This window comes from Clarias gariepinus, chromosome 15, assembly GCF_024256425.1.
Source record: "Clarias gariepinus isolate MV-2021 ecotype Netherlands chromosome 15, CGAR_prim_01v2, whole genome shotgun sequence".
Classification (NCBI taxonomy): Eukaryota; Metazoa; Chordata; class Actinopteri; order Siluriformes; family Clariidae; genus Clarias; species Clarias gariepinus.
Window position 1 is genome coordinate 14120878 of NC_071114.1, and position 16898 is coordinate 14137775.

General features: G+C 37.3%; 1 protein-coding gene across 1 annotated transcript in view; it reads left to right on the top strand.

The window, feature by feature from the left end:
• polrmt (polymerase (RNA) mitochondrial (DNA directed)) overlaps positions 1 to 13842 on the top strand; it is a 51577-nt gene extending 37735 nt beyond the window's left edge. The window contains exons 16-21 of the mRNA XM_053513478.1: positions 5222 to 5274; positions 9156 to 9254; positions 9869 to 9941; positions 10863 to 10954; positions 11181 to 11254; positions 13153 to 13842. Of these exons, the coding sequence (XP_053369453.1) occupies positions 5222 to 5274; positions 9156 to 9254; positions 9869 to 9941; positions 10863 to 10954; positions 11181 to 11254; positions 13153 to 13202 (441 nt within the window). The 3' untranslated portion in view covers positions 13203 to 13842. The remainder of the gene's footprint in view (positions 1 to 5221; positions 5275 to 9155; positions 9255 to 9868; positions 9942 to 10862; positions 10955 to 11180; positions 11255 to 13152) is intronic.
• Positions 13843 to 16898: the final 3056 nt, after the last annotated feature.

The window sequence follows — 16898 nt, forward strand, 5'->3', positions numbered from 1 at the left end:
CTTTAATTATGCACTCAGCCAGTTAAAACCAGCACTGAACCACAGAGCAGCCACCAGACCTTAGGTTTTACTTAAAATGCTAGTGTGGGTCAGTTTTATGGTACTGTGACATTTGGAATTGTGTATTTAAATAGCAGGCCCTCAGTCACATTTGGGTCTGAAAATGTGTCTTTGAGATTATAACCTAAAATGAAAACCTGGTTAGCTTTTAACTGCAAAACATCTTTAATCCAACCTGCTGCTTCCTTTTTGGGAAGATTAATTAAGTCCGAGTCAGGTCTCTGTTATGAAAGATTGTAACCCATTGTCAATATATGCTGCCCAGTAACGGTTGCCATATATTGGATTACATGCCATCCAGTTAACCATACAGAGCACCATCATTCTTACCCGTTTATTCTCTGAAGGTAGTCTGTGGGGTTAAAGGTGAAGGCTGACATTGTAAAACATCTCTCCTTAATTTCAGGTGTCAGCTTTGCTCTACCCGTCACCTTGTTTTTAATTCCATGGTGGTGGAGGGTCCTTTCCTGGGCTCATTGGGGTTCTGCGGAGTGTCACACTAACTAGATTAATGTAGCAACTCTGGGACTCTCATTAATCACCACAGGATCCCAATTCCTTGTCTGCCTCCCTCTCTGCCTCTATCAGTGTGCCCCCACAATCCCAGAGTGTTAAAGCATCTCACAACAAATAAGATGCAAAATTATAGAAACATTAGCAGTAACAGTGTTTGTGTTAAATGATGTTATGTCTACAGTGCTTTGTAGTAGCAGATGCACAGTGGTGGCCTCTGAACTCTCTGCCACATGGATGGATGTTACACACCAGGATACAGCTCTAATTTCTCCAAAAAGAAAATTGCAAAACATCAAACCCTGATGTGAACCGCAAAATGTGCATTATTATAGTAATGTACAAAATGATGGCAGGGTAAACAGTAGGGAGAATTTAAATGTAATTATTAAAATGGATCACCATATAGCAACAACATGCTACACTAGAAACAAGGTCACCTCAGTTTAATTTCTCCTCTCTTATCCCATTTATCCTTGACTGTTCTTTCCATAGGAAATGCAGCATTAATTAGATGATGGGAAGGATGGGATGATAAAAACTTAATGTCACTATTGTTTGTAAACAAATTAAGCTGGGATGAATTCAACAACGCTTAATCGCGTCCGGGTTTTCATGTCCCTGCTGGTAAGGGAGAGGAAACTGCTCAGGGGATGTTCCACCCAATGGCTATACATCAATAGAGCTAACTGATGTAATTATGCATCGGTAATCAGTTTGCAGGTCACTTTTTATCATGGTTTTATGTGGATTTATTTATTTTTGGATAATTACACTGCAAAGCTGGCCTACTTGCAAGAAGGTGTTACAAAATTAATTTGCCCTTTTGTTTTTGTGCCCCCAAACATATCCTTGGCAAAAGTAAATGATTACACCAGAAGGCCATGTTGCATCTTCAGGCCACAAAGCAAGAATGAACAACTTACCAATGTTTTTAAGAGCCAGGCTGTTCTTTGGCTTCTACAGCCAAATTAACTGGCTGATTTGTGCTGTCTTGTCAGCGTTCATGCTAGTGCCAATATTGCTTTGTCTCCGAGTCAATTTTTAAACAGCTGACTTGATTAAGAGTAGAGTGATTTTCAAAGAACTGGGAATAATCCACAGAAGAAGTCAGTATTTGTCTCCTTTTGGGGTGCTGACTCATTAAGCAACATTGCGCCTAATCCCTTGAGGATGTGGCACCAATAGTCATTGTTTTAATATGTCAAGTGACCAATCAGGTGGCGAGCTGATTGTAGAGTTATAAAGGAATGCATCACTTTTGATGGCTCTTATGTTAAAGCTCTGGGATACTGCAAGCCATAGATTCAAGCCCCAGCACCATCATAATGTTGGGATCCAAATTTAACCCACTCTCTTCGAGTAGAGTGTATGTGTGTGTGTGGTGGGGGGGGGGTGTAACGTATCATGGCTGACCATATGTTCTGATCCCAAATTCATATAATGAAATGCAAAATGGGACGAAGAAAAAGAACTTTTACTGTAATGTTTGCATTTGTAATGAAGGCTGTCGTTCTCAGTATTTGATTTCCATAGACAGATATTTCTCCAATAAAAAAAAGCGTTTCCAAGTTTATGAATCACATTAGCCAAAGACCATTAATTATGACTATTTTCATCTATCGGAAATGTGCTATTGAATTAGGTATCTGTAAAATCAGGACACAGACAAATCAAGTGGAGAAAACGACTACTCAGGAAAACCAGAAAACTTATATTGTGTAATGGTTAGCTGCTATATCAATTTACAGTGTGATGTATTATCATAGATATGGATTTCACCTGACTGTGCGTTTGTCCACTATTGGCCTTAGAGCTTTGCTTTTTGTCTTTATGTCCTAGATGAGCTACTGCAGTCATACGCCATGTTGATTGATCTACTTGTGTGTATTGTGTATGTGGCAGCAGCTTGGGATTTATAGTTTTATGTTTCTATTTTAAGCCTCTTTTGTGATTTTCTATAACAATTATTGTGACCTTCAGCATGACACATTCACAGTAGTGCGCCTTCGATACCCACATCACCATGACACTAATTACAGCTTTTCTGTTTTTCCTGAGACAGCACATTTTTAAAAAGGTCCTGTCATAGACATTTCTTGAAGCAGAAAATGTGTTATATTCTGTGCTAATTATACTTGCATTGTTTTTCAGAAATTATTAGAGGGGGGAAAAGGTTATATATATATTTTTTATTGACTCTAAATGAACTTTTGATTTGTCAACTTTTCGGCTGTAAAGCCTTTAGATAACTTTTCATGAAGAAAGTTCGGACTGGTACAGAACCCTTTGGGAAAGCTTTTATTTAAGAATGTATTTAGGCTATATTTGTTAATTTCTACACATTTTCATCAGAGTGATGCATTGTCTACTCCCATATCTACAATATCCTTCTGCCAAAAGTTATCTCTCCAAAATATGGCAAAAATGCACCCAGTAAAAATATCAGGATGATCTGATTGTTAAGGTGTTTTTAAGGTGTTTTGAACTTAAAAATATGTAATGATCCTAAAGAAGCTGTCACCTTTTCCCTCTCATGTTGAGAACCTTTAGCAGTTGAAGGACATTTAACTACATAGAAGCATATTCTTTGGTTCTTGAGAATTACTTAACAGCTACAATAACACTAATAGCGAATTACATACTGTATTGTTACCTTGGTGAAGTAAGTCTTGACAAATCTTGAGAGTTTATGAGGTTAATGATGCCATGAGAAACATAGAATCAATTCATGGGGAATTAATTTATTTATGTGGGAATCAATTTATGGCCTCTAATTTGATTGTCTTGCTGCGACGCACATGCATGACACAAATTTCTGAGAAGGAAAGTGCAAATTGATGTTAGCCTTATGACCAGAGATTTTTAGTTACACCCAGAGAAACTACCATTTTAGTAGGATTGTAATTCATGTATCATACCAAATAATGATACAGTTTTTTATCTAAACAATAGAAACTGGCTTCTTAATCCATATTTTAGTAAATAAAACAAGATCTGCAGAGCCAGGTAGTAAAACTGCTGCAGTGCTCAGGTTATATCTGTCTGATAATAAGCAGCAGAAAGTGAAGCTGCTGTCCAATCCATAGCTTATCAACTTTTATGAGTTGAGCTCTATTCACTGAGCAGGCATTATGCCACCATTACATCCTGAAAGATCTTGTTACTCTAATGTGACTGCTCATGTTTCATTTAAATCTGGTTTATTATTATTTTTTAAATACAGGATGTAGGACAAATACGTGACATTGAACCCAATGTCTCAAAATTGACATTTATTTATTTTTATTCATTTAATTTTTTTGTATTATGGAAAGGATAAAACAGGATACAAGAGAGGGTGGTTTTAGAGGTGGAAAACCTAGCTGTCCAGCAGTCAAGTCGTCTCCCATTTGCTATTTAACACTCTTCCATGCATTAAATTGTTCCCCAATTAACATGGTTAAGAGAGTCATGCATCATGGTGATTGATTACCACTACTCCACCTATGGAGTTACTCTCCCATACACTCAAAACCCTCTGCACTTGTATTCAGTTTGAGAGAGCCATCTTTACATATTGTTTTCCTTAAATATGGTAAGCCACATGCAAAATTTCAGTTTTTCTAAAACTGCTAGGTTGAATAGTGTTTTCATTGGGCCCTTGTTAAATGAAATTAAATTACAAGCTAAAACACTTTAAGCATACATTTTCAAGGTCTTTTAATTTTTTTTTTTAAGAGTTAAAGTTTACATGGTGAATGAGAAGGTGAGGAACCATGATATGCTAAAGGACTAAAGCACTGCTGTATTAAATAGAGATAGAGCAAGATCTAAATCTCACTAGAACCACTATGGGCAGGCAGTTGAATGGTTTTCTGGTATTCTATAAAACATTAACCAAAGAGAATATATATCAGCGTGTTAAAGTAAAAAAATAAAATAAAGAAGTAGTCAACTTTCATTGCAAAATATATTATGGATACCAACTGGAGATCACATGTTAATTATAAAGATTACCATGGAAGCTGTTCAGAGGGAATTTATTTAGAGAACATTATCCTGGTTTTGCTGGTTACATTTTACACACATCAGATATTAACATATCTCATATCGCCGGTGAAACATGGTATAAACATGTGCTTCTGAAGTCTACTGCTATGTCTTTGAGGAGTTCGGAGATCAATATTGAAGCACTTTAAGTGCAGTCTGAGCCATTAAGGCTAAGCATGTTATTGACAGCTTAAAAGAAGACAAGGTTAAGTAAGAAGATGATGAGAACATTGCTTTTCCTCACCTGAGTGCTGCATAAGATTATGAGATTTTCTAACATATATGACTTGTTATGAAATTCTAAGGCTCACATGGGACATGAGTCAAAAACATACTGTATCCTCAGGCAGATTTCTGCTCATGTTCATTTTCTCCAGTGGAATTTTGCAAAATACCATGCAACAGTCAGCGCTTATTCAGTTATTTAAAACCTGGTGTAGCACCCAGGGTTTATTCCTGCTCAGCGCTATGTGATTCTGGGACAGGCTCCAGATCTTCCTCAACCCTAACCAGAATAAAGCTCATTAATGAATAATTGGGTGCATTTAGAAACATGACTTTGTGCATGTGAGCAAATTGACTCATTTTTTATTCTGTTTCCTATTTTGTTCTACAGCTCAAGAGCAACATCCAGTTTCTGAGTCTCCAGATAAGCCATGACGTCTATGAGTAAGTACTGTACCACAGATTCGACCTACACCTTTTCAGCTTTTGTTGCATACTATTTTTTTCTTTTCACTGGCCTGCAATTGAAGTTCTTATTTCAATACCTTAAAAGTTGACAATGGGCATTGTTAGGCCTATTTTAGGGTAACTTGAGCCTTCATTAAAATGTCCTTTAGCCACCTTAAAATAAAGCAGTAATCATTTTTTTATTATTATTATTTTTATTTTGTTAAATGAAATCGATCAAATTGTCCCATACTGTTTCCAAACTCAAAATGCTATCTGGGAGGTGGGGCACCAGGACCTGGGAGAGGCTGCTGCTGCTCTAATCCAAAATCAGTTTGTAAGCACAACCTACCAGCCACAGTGGTGGGTACATAAAAGTAACACGTAACTTAATTGTAACAGAGCGATTTGTGACATTTAAAATGATTAAAACTTCCCACACTCCCACTCCAGTCCATAAATCCTTACAGTAAATATATACATGATGTTGTTAAATTGTATAAAATACTAATGTGTACTTATAATGCATTGTGTTGGAATGTGAACAAATTAACTGGAGGGAAAGAAATTAGTGAACACTAAGGGAGAATTGCAGCTTGTTAGCACAGCAGTGGAAGTAAAAGAAGCACAAGGCCCCTTAGAGAAGGAGAATAGCATTTTATCCTGAAATGTCACTGCTGAATATCATGCATACCATTTACCCAATGCAGCATCACCCCGAATGGGCAATACCTTGCTAACTCATTAAGTGTGATATGATCGTGTACACCATTCTTCTTGTGAGGTTTAGCAGTTGTTCCTATTAGGAATGCAGTAATGCTTTTTTTCAAGTGCACGTTTGATTATTATGTCTAGTGATACTGGAATTAATAACCTTGTTTTGTTAAGTGATCAGGGGTGTCATGGAAAATTTTAATCAGCTGTGTATCATCAGCTGCAGGTGGGGAATTCTGTCTTACTTTCTTTGAGTATGAATAAATAAGCATTGTATAGAACTAATGGAGTGGAGACAGAGAGGCACGTCTCAGAAACAACCTCAACTGACAGCCACTACAATCTTGGTGACAGTACTCTCTGCTTTGTCATGACGGGAAGTGTAAATAGAGTACTCTGAAACAAAGTCAAACCTTCCCTCACTGTGAGAAATCAAGTAGTTCAGCTGAGATGGAAATGTGTGTACATAAAGACTTTTCATTCAGCATAATGAATCTAGGGTACTAATAATTTCTCTAGGTGCTTCATTGCCTACATTGTTTTCTTTCTGTGCATCTGGGACAGACAGAGATAGAAGGAAAGGATGCAAGATGAGATGAAGCATGAGATAAAATGACAGAGGAATCAATACCAAAGCTACTCACTAAAATATCAATGCTTAATATAGACTCATTCTAATGCAACCGGCTTGTGTCTCAATCTCTTGCTTTTGATTTCAATAAGAACTGTTAAACATGTCAGTGTGGAAAATTATGCTGCCGTGTCCATTAAAAAGTAGTTTATCAAAGTTAACAGAACCTACTTAGAAGTGGCCATGTGTCTTGCCATTGAATATCTTAGGTGAAGTTTCACTCCTTCATGCCAGTGTTTGAGGAGATTACAAGATTAAAGTTAGATTAAAAACCACTTTTTTTTAAGTAATCAGGGGTGTCATGGAAATTTTTAATCAGCTGTGTATCATCAGCTGCTGGTGGGGAATTCTGTCTTTCTTTCCTTGTGAATATAAATAAATAAGCATTGTATTGAGCCAACACTAATGTTGGTAATAATGCATCCATAGTGCTAATGTCTGAAACTGATTTGAAACTGTTTTAAGACAGTTTTACAGTTGACATCCAATTCAAACCCTGCTGTTATTTATTACCATGTTGTTGCTCAAGTGACATGCCAAGCTCTGTGACCTGATCACCTGCTTTGATTAAAAAAATTTTGTGTCTCAGAGGGGCTCTGCGTTCACTGATCGCCATCTACCCCACCTTTAATAGACAGCTGCTTTTGCTGAGGCAGCTCAGGCTGCTATCACATTATCTATAACGCTATAGCATACTGTACGCTATGTAAGATGAACTGCTACTGTAATAGCAGTTCATCTCACATTCCACTATTAAACAGTTCACGGAGTGCATCATCTTGCCACTATTAGTGTCACTATCAGTGTGTTCACTGCCCTAGATTAGCAGTTCAGTCTTTACACAACCATGTACTACATGAATGAGCAACTCATTTAGACATTTCAGGACAGCCTTGTGAATATAATTTAAGTTGGTTTGCTCTACAGTTGTCTTGTCTTAAATTTTTCTATAAGCAGTTATTCAAATCCTAAAATCTAAGTAAAATGAAAGTAAACAAGTTTTGTATATTGTAATATATATTGTATACTGTATATTGAATTCAAATGCATTTTTTCCAAATATTTCATTTGTACCCATTAGTACCTAATATTATGGTCTATAACTATCTTTAATAAATTTTTATTGGTCGCATTATTTCATCATTTGTATTACCTTTTATTATTTAAGTGTGAAAGTGCCCCGAAAGTACTTAATGAGCTTTTCCACTTCTAATTCCACTTCTAATGCTAATTGTAATAGTGATGTATCTTCAACAAGAAAAAAAAAACATCTTGCATACCTGATCTGACAACACTAAAACCATGAATAGATGTTTGAAAGACTCAATGATCTCTTAAGTGTGACGATTATGGTCTGAAAAGAGCTTCATTAGTGCTACGACCTGAATTAATGATGGGTTTAGAAAGCTGGTAGGCAGCAGATCTCTGGTGACTGAGGACCCAAAGTGGATACACTACTCTGTCAGAGGAAATACATTGTGAGCATAGAAAGAGGCCTTTTTCCATGGCTCTGTACATATTACCAGTGTGCATCGACATGAGTAAAATTTGCCACATTAATGGCAGCCTATAAATGAAAGTGATCTTTTTATATTTTAGTTAACGTCTCAGGTAGCCCTGCTATACAACGATATATTTGTAGCTACAGAATATTATTTAGAATTGTACAACAACAATGTACTAGGACTCTGGAGTGACAATGCAGTATGCTAGTACTACATTTTACTAAAAATTACAAACTTAAAAACAGTTATTTACATAGTTATGTTACATTTAAAGATTTGTTTTGTGAAAATAATCCATGTCAAGAAAACTGACCTAAAGTCTCACCTTTTGATTCAGAACCTGCAGAGTTTTTGCTACCAGAGATTCCTTATGCAGCCAAATATGATTATTAAAACATTTTTAAACTTTTCCTCATTGGCATTATATGTCTCTAAATCTTGAGACCAAGGGTAATTTTCTACAGTATGCTACCACCACCATGCTCCACTTCTATTCTAGTTTGTTACAGTAGTTATGCAAAGCTCGGTAAAACCTGTCCTCAGCTTATCTTTAAACAAGTAAAGTAATTTTATCCAAGCCAGCACCCAGTTCCAATCTTTTATTATTTTATTTTTTTTACTGTGTATGCTCGCAATATAGCGTTTAACATAATGGCTTTTTTTAACCTACAGAGTGCACTGTTTGCTTAATTGAAGGGCTTTAGAGATTCATCCAGCACAAACATTGTTCATGAACTTGTAGTTAAATATGAAATGGATACATAATTTAAATAAATGTGGAAATAATATTTGCTCTGATTGACCATTTATTTACAGTGCAAGCCATCCAGTGAGCATATATCCAGTGATAATGAACACACTCAATTATTTAAAGAGTACTATTTCTGTCAGCTATTATATTCATTTGTATCCCATATTTTTAAGCCAGTGAATGTGGTGAAGCATGAAACCAACAGTCTAAACATGTTGAACAACTGTTGCATCTGGCCCTTACATGTGTCACTGTTGTTCTAATTAACCCATTCTAGGAGGCCGGACACAGTAAAGCAAAAGAATGCATTCCCCCCAAACTTTATCCATTCTCTGGACTCCACACATATGATGCTAACTGCACTCAACTGTTACAGGTATTATACTGATCAGATTCGTTTGTATTCTTTTTAAAACTTTGTAGCTCTTCTTGAAATGTTGTTCACGTGTCTAATTTATTTAAACATGCAGTATACAGTCCTGAACCACCTGTCATTTCTTCATATTTTGCTTTCAAAGAGCCAGACTTTTTTGTATATTATTTAATGTAGCCTTCAAAATAGTTCTCCATGCTTCTTGAAGTACTGTTTTGGCTTTTGTTTTAGCAAGTTTTTGGCTCTCATTTTCAGTCAAATCTTTTTACCTGATCAGTTTCAGAAGAATGTGTTTTGTTTGTTGATCTATGAATCATTTAAGCATAAAAAATCTTTACTAAAGGCATAAACCAGTGAGAAACAGATGCAGATTATGACACATTATTATGATGCTGAGTGGTTGGAACAGACGAGAGGGGAAAAGAGGTTGCTGCTTAGGTTGATATATAAACAACCAATTTTTTAATTGTATGTTTTGGCACTTTGCGTCCTGCTACAGTTAAATATTTGTTCCTATTTGTTTAATTTAATTTGCATGCAACAAATAAGGACTAACTCAAGACTTTTGGACAGCATTGTATGTGTATATTAAAGTTTCTGATGTTCTGCATTTTTAGTGCTGGTTTGACCTTTGTATCGGTGCATGACTGCTACTGGACTCACGCTCTTACAGTAGACATCATGAACAAGGTATGTTCCAAACAAGTCTTCTCATTTCTGGTCACTCTATGTGAAACCTGTATTTGTTAGGATCCTGAGCTTCTCCTGACCCTAATGTAAACCTTCCACCTCAGTCTGCCGCTTTAGTCTTACTTAGCATCTGTTAAATTGCTGACTGCACCATCTGCTGTGCAGCAGCTCAACACACTTGTAATAGGCTTCCGCTGGCCTTGAGTATTACACCCTTTACACCAGTTGAGACATTGATGTATAAACCATTAAAAATGGCTTATTCAATAAAACATCCTTTGGAAATGTCTCTCCACAGGACCTTGGGTTGAATCATTAATATCATCTAGCCTGGAGTTTTAGTTCTGTTAAATCTGAATATGGAATTTTACCTAAAATGAAAAGTTCTTGTAGTACTGCAAACAAATCTGATTATATTTTGTACAAAACACAATGACAATTTGTTGAGCTGCTGTAAAAAGTAAGTCAACCCCTTTTTACAACTGAATGAAAGAATGAAAAATTCAACAGCATTATAAAAAAAAGTATTATTTCCCAATATGCATTACATTCCATTGTGTGATTTAAAGCAGACCCTATGTGTTCATTCCTCATTAATCAGGTGGTTGACCTGAATGTAACAGAAAGATTGTTTGTTTAGTCGAACACATGGACACACTTTGCAGAGTTATTTATATGTCCCCAGGCAGGCATAAAATTGGTTCAGCGGAAGAGAGATGCTCGGTGTGTGCGCGTGTGTGTGCAGCCTGAGTTAACACTTTCACCCTGTCGCAGCTTTTCTCCTTTGCCTCCAAATGTAGCTGACTTCCTTCATGATTACATGAAGGAGACAGATTAAAATCAAAATTTGCAAAAACTGTTAGTTATATGGCCAGATGTGGGTGTAGTCAGTAAGAAATGATTTGCTGTTTTTTTTCTCAGGTGTGTCGAGAGCAGTTTGTGGCTTTGCACAGTCAGCCTATTCTTCAGGACCTCTCCACATTCCTGCTGCAAAAATATTGCTCAGGACCACCGTACGTTATAAAATACACGTGCATACACACGAAAAATCCCATGTATGCAGATAAACACATTGACATATGTAGGCCTACAGACATTGACATAGACACATAAACAAAGGTAGAGAAGCACATACCTGCACAGACATGCAATGTTTCATTTATCCTGTTATATTTAAGTTTATTGACAAATTTTTCTCTTCACCTGAACAACTGCACAATTCCCTATGATTACTTCCAGGGGCAACACCAAGAGCAAGAAATTCCTGGAATACTGGAAAATGTCGCAATTGCTGGGAAAAGTTCCAGAAACAGGTGAGTGCGCTTTGATTGACAGTCGTGCAGTCAAACCACAATGTCATGATGAGATCTGTCGGAGGATGTTGATTTTAACAGAGAGGCAGATTGTGTTGAATTGTGTTAATTGGGTAATGTTTATTGTTAACTTTGGTGCATTTAATTGCCAACATCCTCTTTTCTATATTGGTAACTGTTTGGCCAAGTTAAATTTAAATGAAACTTAGACTTGTGATGAATGTCAACATAAAGGTGATTGACATTTACAGAATGCTTTAACCACAGCACCAAAGCTGATGTAAAACATTCAAATGGTGAAAATGTTTTAAAGTAAGCCATACATGAATTGATGAACCTCGGCGCACCGCAGTCGTTCCAATCAACATTTAGTGAGTGGAACGCCTGTTCCTTAAAAATTGACAGACAACATGTCGCCAACAGATCCCACAGTATCTGTCTGTGGAAACTGTACGCACAATCATTCACGAACACTACTCACACATAGCAAGAACTTGGTCGGGAGTCACATCCCCGTAGAAATCCTGGCTCCACTCCAAGCTATTTCCACATGTTTAATAAGTTAAAGGATTTCCTGGGTGGACAGTTTCAGTTCTGTTTCAGTCGTGAAGCAAGCAGGCTGATTATGGCTTCTGAGAAATCTTTTTTTTTTTTTTTTGTTGATGGTATCCAAGCACTGGGAAAAGTGCATTATTGTAGCAGGGGATTAGTGTATATAGATTAATAAAGATTAGTTTTTACTTTCTTGTGTCCTGGTTTGACTTGGTTTAAAAGCTATAGTGTAATCCTGCTATAATGTAAAAAATTATAAGGACTACATTGTCTCATTGAAATTCTGTAGCATTAATGTAACTACAGTATAAATCGTTTAGAAATGATTAGAATGATAACTGATTCAATAACAATCTATTTTTTATTGAAAATTGTTGACAGATTGCTGTAATAGAAGTACATCCGAACTTGGATTATTTGTTATAACAGTCTGGTCTTATTCTCTTTTATTATTATACATAATATATTGCGTATTATATTGTAATATATTATTATATTTATATAGATATGTTTTTCTTGTTCTCTGTCATTTAGCTTCATTTCGGTCTGCACGATACTTAAACATCATTGACCGTAATCATCATAATCATTATTATCTTACATCTTTCATCTTTCAGTGGCATGTATGTCACTCGTCAAGGGGGATTTAGGTTTTTAGATGTGGCTTAGTGAAACCAGTGCATTTAATTTAATTAAATTGATGATTTCAACCCAGATGTAGTCTACTAAATCAAGATGAAATAAAGTGTAAATGGGGGCAGATGTTGCTGCTAATGTGTGTGTTTACACTGCCTTGCCAAAAAAAAAAAAAAAGTCACCCACCCCAATATTTCATTGACCGCCTTTAGCTTTGATGATGGTGCACAGTGTGGTAGTGAATTCCTGTGTGAAAATGATTCTTCATGCTTCCAGAACCACGCTTTCATAGTTCGAATCCTGGAATATGCCTGTTCTAGTTAAAAAGTCCATAAATGTTATAACCTGGCCATTCAGTACATTCAGATCATCAGCTGACTTCTTTTTGTTGCCACATAATGTTGCTGAGCCAAAACTTGACCAACTAAAACAACTTTGGATCATAACACTGCTTCCAGAGGCTTGTACAGTGGGCACTATGCATGGTGGGTGCATCACACCATCTGCCTTCCCTTTTACCCTGATGGCCCAGTTCCAGTAAGTTAAAAATCTCGCTAACTGTTTTCGGTATTTGATGCAGGCCAATAATTAGATTTTCCTAAAGTGGTGACTTTTTTTTTTTTTGCCTTGCAGTGTATGTTTATATGAACACAACATGTCCTGTGTATGTTTTATTAGTCCCTTAGAATATTTGTGTACTTTTCTGCCAGGTGATTTTGATCTTCAGAGAGTGAAGGAATCCACTTATTTCTTCAGTTGATGTCGATGCAGAACCCTCACAGGTTGAACCAGAGAGGAAATGATGGCTTATCTTAGTGTCTCCGTGCTGTGCACGGCGACTAACGTACTTAATCGGCTGCTGCAAACTGCTGCTGCTATCACAACATCTACACACGCTGTGATAATTTTAAGAAGTTGGAATGCCAGAGATTTTGTCTTTTAGTGTCCATGTGTGTAAGTGCAGGTGGTTAGTGTGTGTCTTCTGTTTAGAAAGACAACACAGCCATGCTCTGTTCTGGTAAACGTCATGTATGGAGATATGGTGTTTTTCTGGCCTCAGCAGGGCTGATCACTTTCCTCCACTCCTCTACGCTGATTAAAGACACAGCCCAAGCTGTCATCGATATCAGAGCTCATACAGTTAACAGACCACTGTGCCATTTCCACACTGTTTCATTTCCCATCAAGCTGCTCGACTCAATGTCATGAAGAGCAAAAATGGAGGATGGATGTCTCCTTTCAAATACTGTGAACACGGTTCCAGATTAAACAGGCTGTTAAAGGAATTTTATAAATCTTTTCATTTTGGAGTGGTGTAAAATAGTTTATGTAAAAGCTGTAATGTATACTTATTGACCAGTGTCTAATAAAAATATATATATTTTTATGATATGTTTTTGTAAACTTTAATTATATTGCAGCACTGCTTTTAAATTTTTTTTTTTTCTAAGTTTGAAAACCTACAGTATCTAAACTTTATGCATTTTATGTAGGACATCTGCATGTTAACATACATTGCCATGAGTTATTACTTAAACATATGCAAGAACACCCCCCCCCACCAGTAAAAAATGGTAGCTTGCATAGGTGTTATGAACTCATCAGTATTACCAGACAAATCTACAAGCCCCGTCATCTTCCCAGCCTCACCTTAACAATCCCTCATCTTAACCCCTTTCTGAAAGATGCATCTTTGCTGTCCAAGAAGTTAAGAATGTTTTGAGACGGTTTATGTCAAACAAGCGAAATCAATTGTGTTCAATTGGCTAACATTAGACAAGTAGATAGTCAACATTTCATTTTCAATTATAATATTCATTTATATATTTATATAGCGATTTTAACAATGGTCATTATCTTAAAGCAGCTTCACAAAAATAAAAATAAAATTTATGGAAGTGTGCTTGTGTGAAAAAAATGTTTCTAAATAAGGAGATTGTGTCTGATAAGCAAGCCAAGGGTAAAGGCGACAGTGGCAAGGAAAAACTCCCTTAAATGGCAATAGGAAGAAACCTTGAGGGGAACCAGACTCAACAGGGAACCCATCCTCATTTGGGTGATGATGGATGGAAATTATATAAAATATATAATCATGTGTGTTCTGCAGCTGAAAGTTTAATATAATAGAAGTTATTTAAAATAACAAAGTCCAGTTCAGCATAGGGATAAGTCAGAAGAGGGCAGATAGAGTCTGGATCACTAAGAGTTCAGGAGCAGCATGTGTAGCTCCAAACCATCATGAAGCAGAATCCAGCTGGAGCTGGTCCTTCTCTGGATGCCTCAGGATCCTCGCAGGGTTGGCCTTTGTCTACTGAAGCTGGCACAATCTCCAGATGCCTCGGGATGGGTAAAAAAATAAAGAGCAGGTGAAAAGAATTAGCGTAGTTGCCATTCAGGATAGATGTACCGGAGTATGAGGTTATGGGATAAATTACTCTATGTGTATGCCAGATTAAAGAGATGTGTCTTGAGTCTACTTTTAAACTGGGAAAAATGGGTCTGAGCCCTGAACATTGTCTGGACGGCTATTCCAAAGCTTTGGAGCTAATATGAAAACTCCCTACCCCTTTTTTTAGATTTAAGAGTAATTAAGGAATATCACATGGAAGGTGTGCTGCTTTGCTGACTGTCAGCATGTTTTTCATGTGGTTGTAGACAAAAGGGTGCAGCCCCTGTACCAAAGCTATCTGCTGATATCCAGTACAACAGCATGATCCTGAGTGTGATATTGTTTTCGTACAACAGTTCCACAAACATCATTTATCGTCAACAGATTATGAATCAGATTACTATCTCAGAACAAACTGTTCTTACGAACAAAACGTATTAGGCATGTCATCAGAATTTTTTGGCCCAAAAATTAAGGAAAATGAGAAGTGCTTAAGGCGGCACGGTGGTGTAGTGGTTAGCACTGTCGCCTTGCACCTCCAGGGTCCGAGTTCGATTCCCGGCCAGGCTCTATTCCTGGCTCTGTGTGCATGGAGTTTGCATGTTCTCCCTGTGTTTGGTGGGTTTCCTCCGGGTACTTCGGTTTTCTCCCACAGTCCAAAGACATGTAGATTAGGCTAATTGGCGTTCCCAAATTGCCCGTAGTGTGTGTGTGTGTGTGTGTGCCCTGCGACAGATTGGCACCCTGCCCAGGGTGTACCCTGCCTTGTGCCCTAAGCCTCCTGGGATAGGCTCCAGGTCCCCACGACCCTGAATACAGGATAAAGCGGTATGGAAGATAAGAGAGAGAGAGAAGTGCTTAAGAATTGGTCTATAATGTAGTGCTAGATATAACATTATGAATGATTTTAATTATTATTATATTTAGAATATGAAAGCAGAAAATTAGTGCAGATGTTTTCAAAACTGTAGAAACTGGAGTACTCATGTATACAGAGTTGTACTGTACAGTAACCCAGCAAACATTGGGCCTAATGGCACATTTTATTAATTGCTTGTACAGAAGGCATTTTTTATAGAATAGGAAGGTGGTCATCTTTCAGCTGCTCCCATCAAAGGGTCACCACAGCGGACCATCCAACCCACACATAACTTGGCACAGGTTTTATGCCAGCTGCCCTTCCTGACACCTGTATCCGGGCTTGGAACCAGCACTGCATCCAGTGGCTGGGGTTTGGGTATTTGTGAATTGAACCCGGGCCTTCCGCATGGTGGCCAAGAAACCTACCACTGAGCCACCAACGCCCTTCTTAACTAACACAGAAGGGCGGCAGTCTGCTCAACCCTGTTTATGTATGCACTTTGGGTCCTTTAGAGAGCCATAATAAAATGATACTTATGAATGCACTGCTCTCCACCTACTGCACCAGAATGATCCGAATCTCAGTCACTCCTCTATGTCTGTCCCCTGACTAGACTCAACAGGTCACAAGTTCACCAAAACAGACGACGAGAAGGTTTTTAAAAAATCTATTCAGAGTGATCACTCATGGGTTGTAAGCAGCAATGTAGCTTTGTAATGCTGGTCATGTTCTCTACTATAATGTTCTGGGATTAAGAATTCAGAGGTTGTTTTTGAAACTGAATAATTTACTGCAATAAGGATTGGAATATGAGCCTGACCTTCACTCAGACATGCCAGAATTATAAAAGCTGCAGTCTTGCTAATTGTTGCGGTCACAATTCTGTGCGCTGACATTTTGTTATTAATTTTAGTGCCAGGTGACCCAAAGTACCTTAACCTTTGTACAGAGGCAAAATATGGTTACAATTCTTCCTAGGTTAGGATAAGTGCCGAACAGGGGTATATATGTGGAATTAGAAAAAGTGATGTTAAACAACTATATTGAGTCAAGACTTGAACCTGATGGCCACCAAAAAAAAATAAAAATACTTCTCTCTGAGATGTAAATGCTCTGCATTCCTCAATAACATACTTTTTATTTAATTCTTGTATTTAATGTTGCTGATTGAAACAAATGAAAGAAACATTAGGGTCCAACCAAAC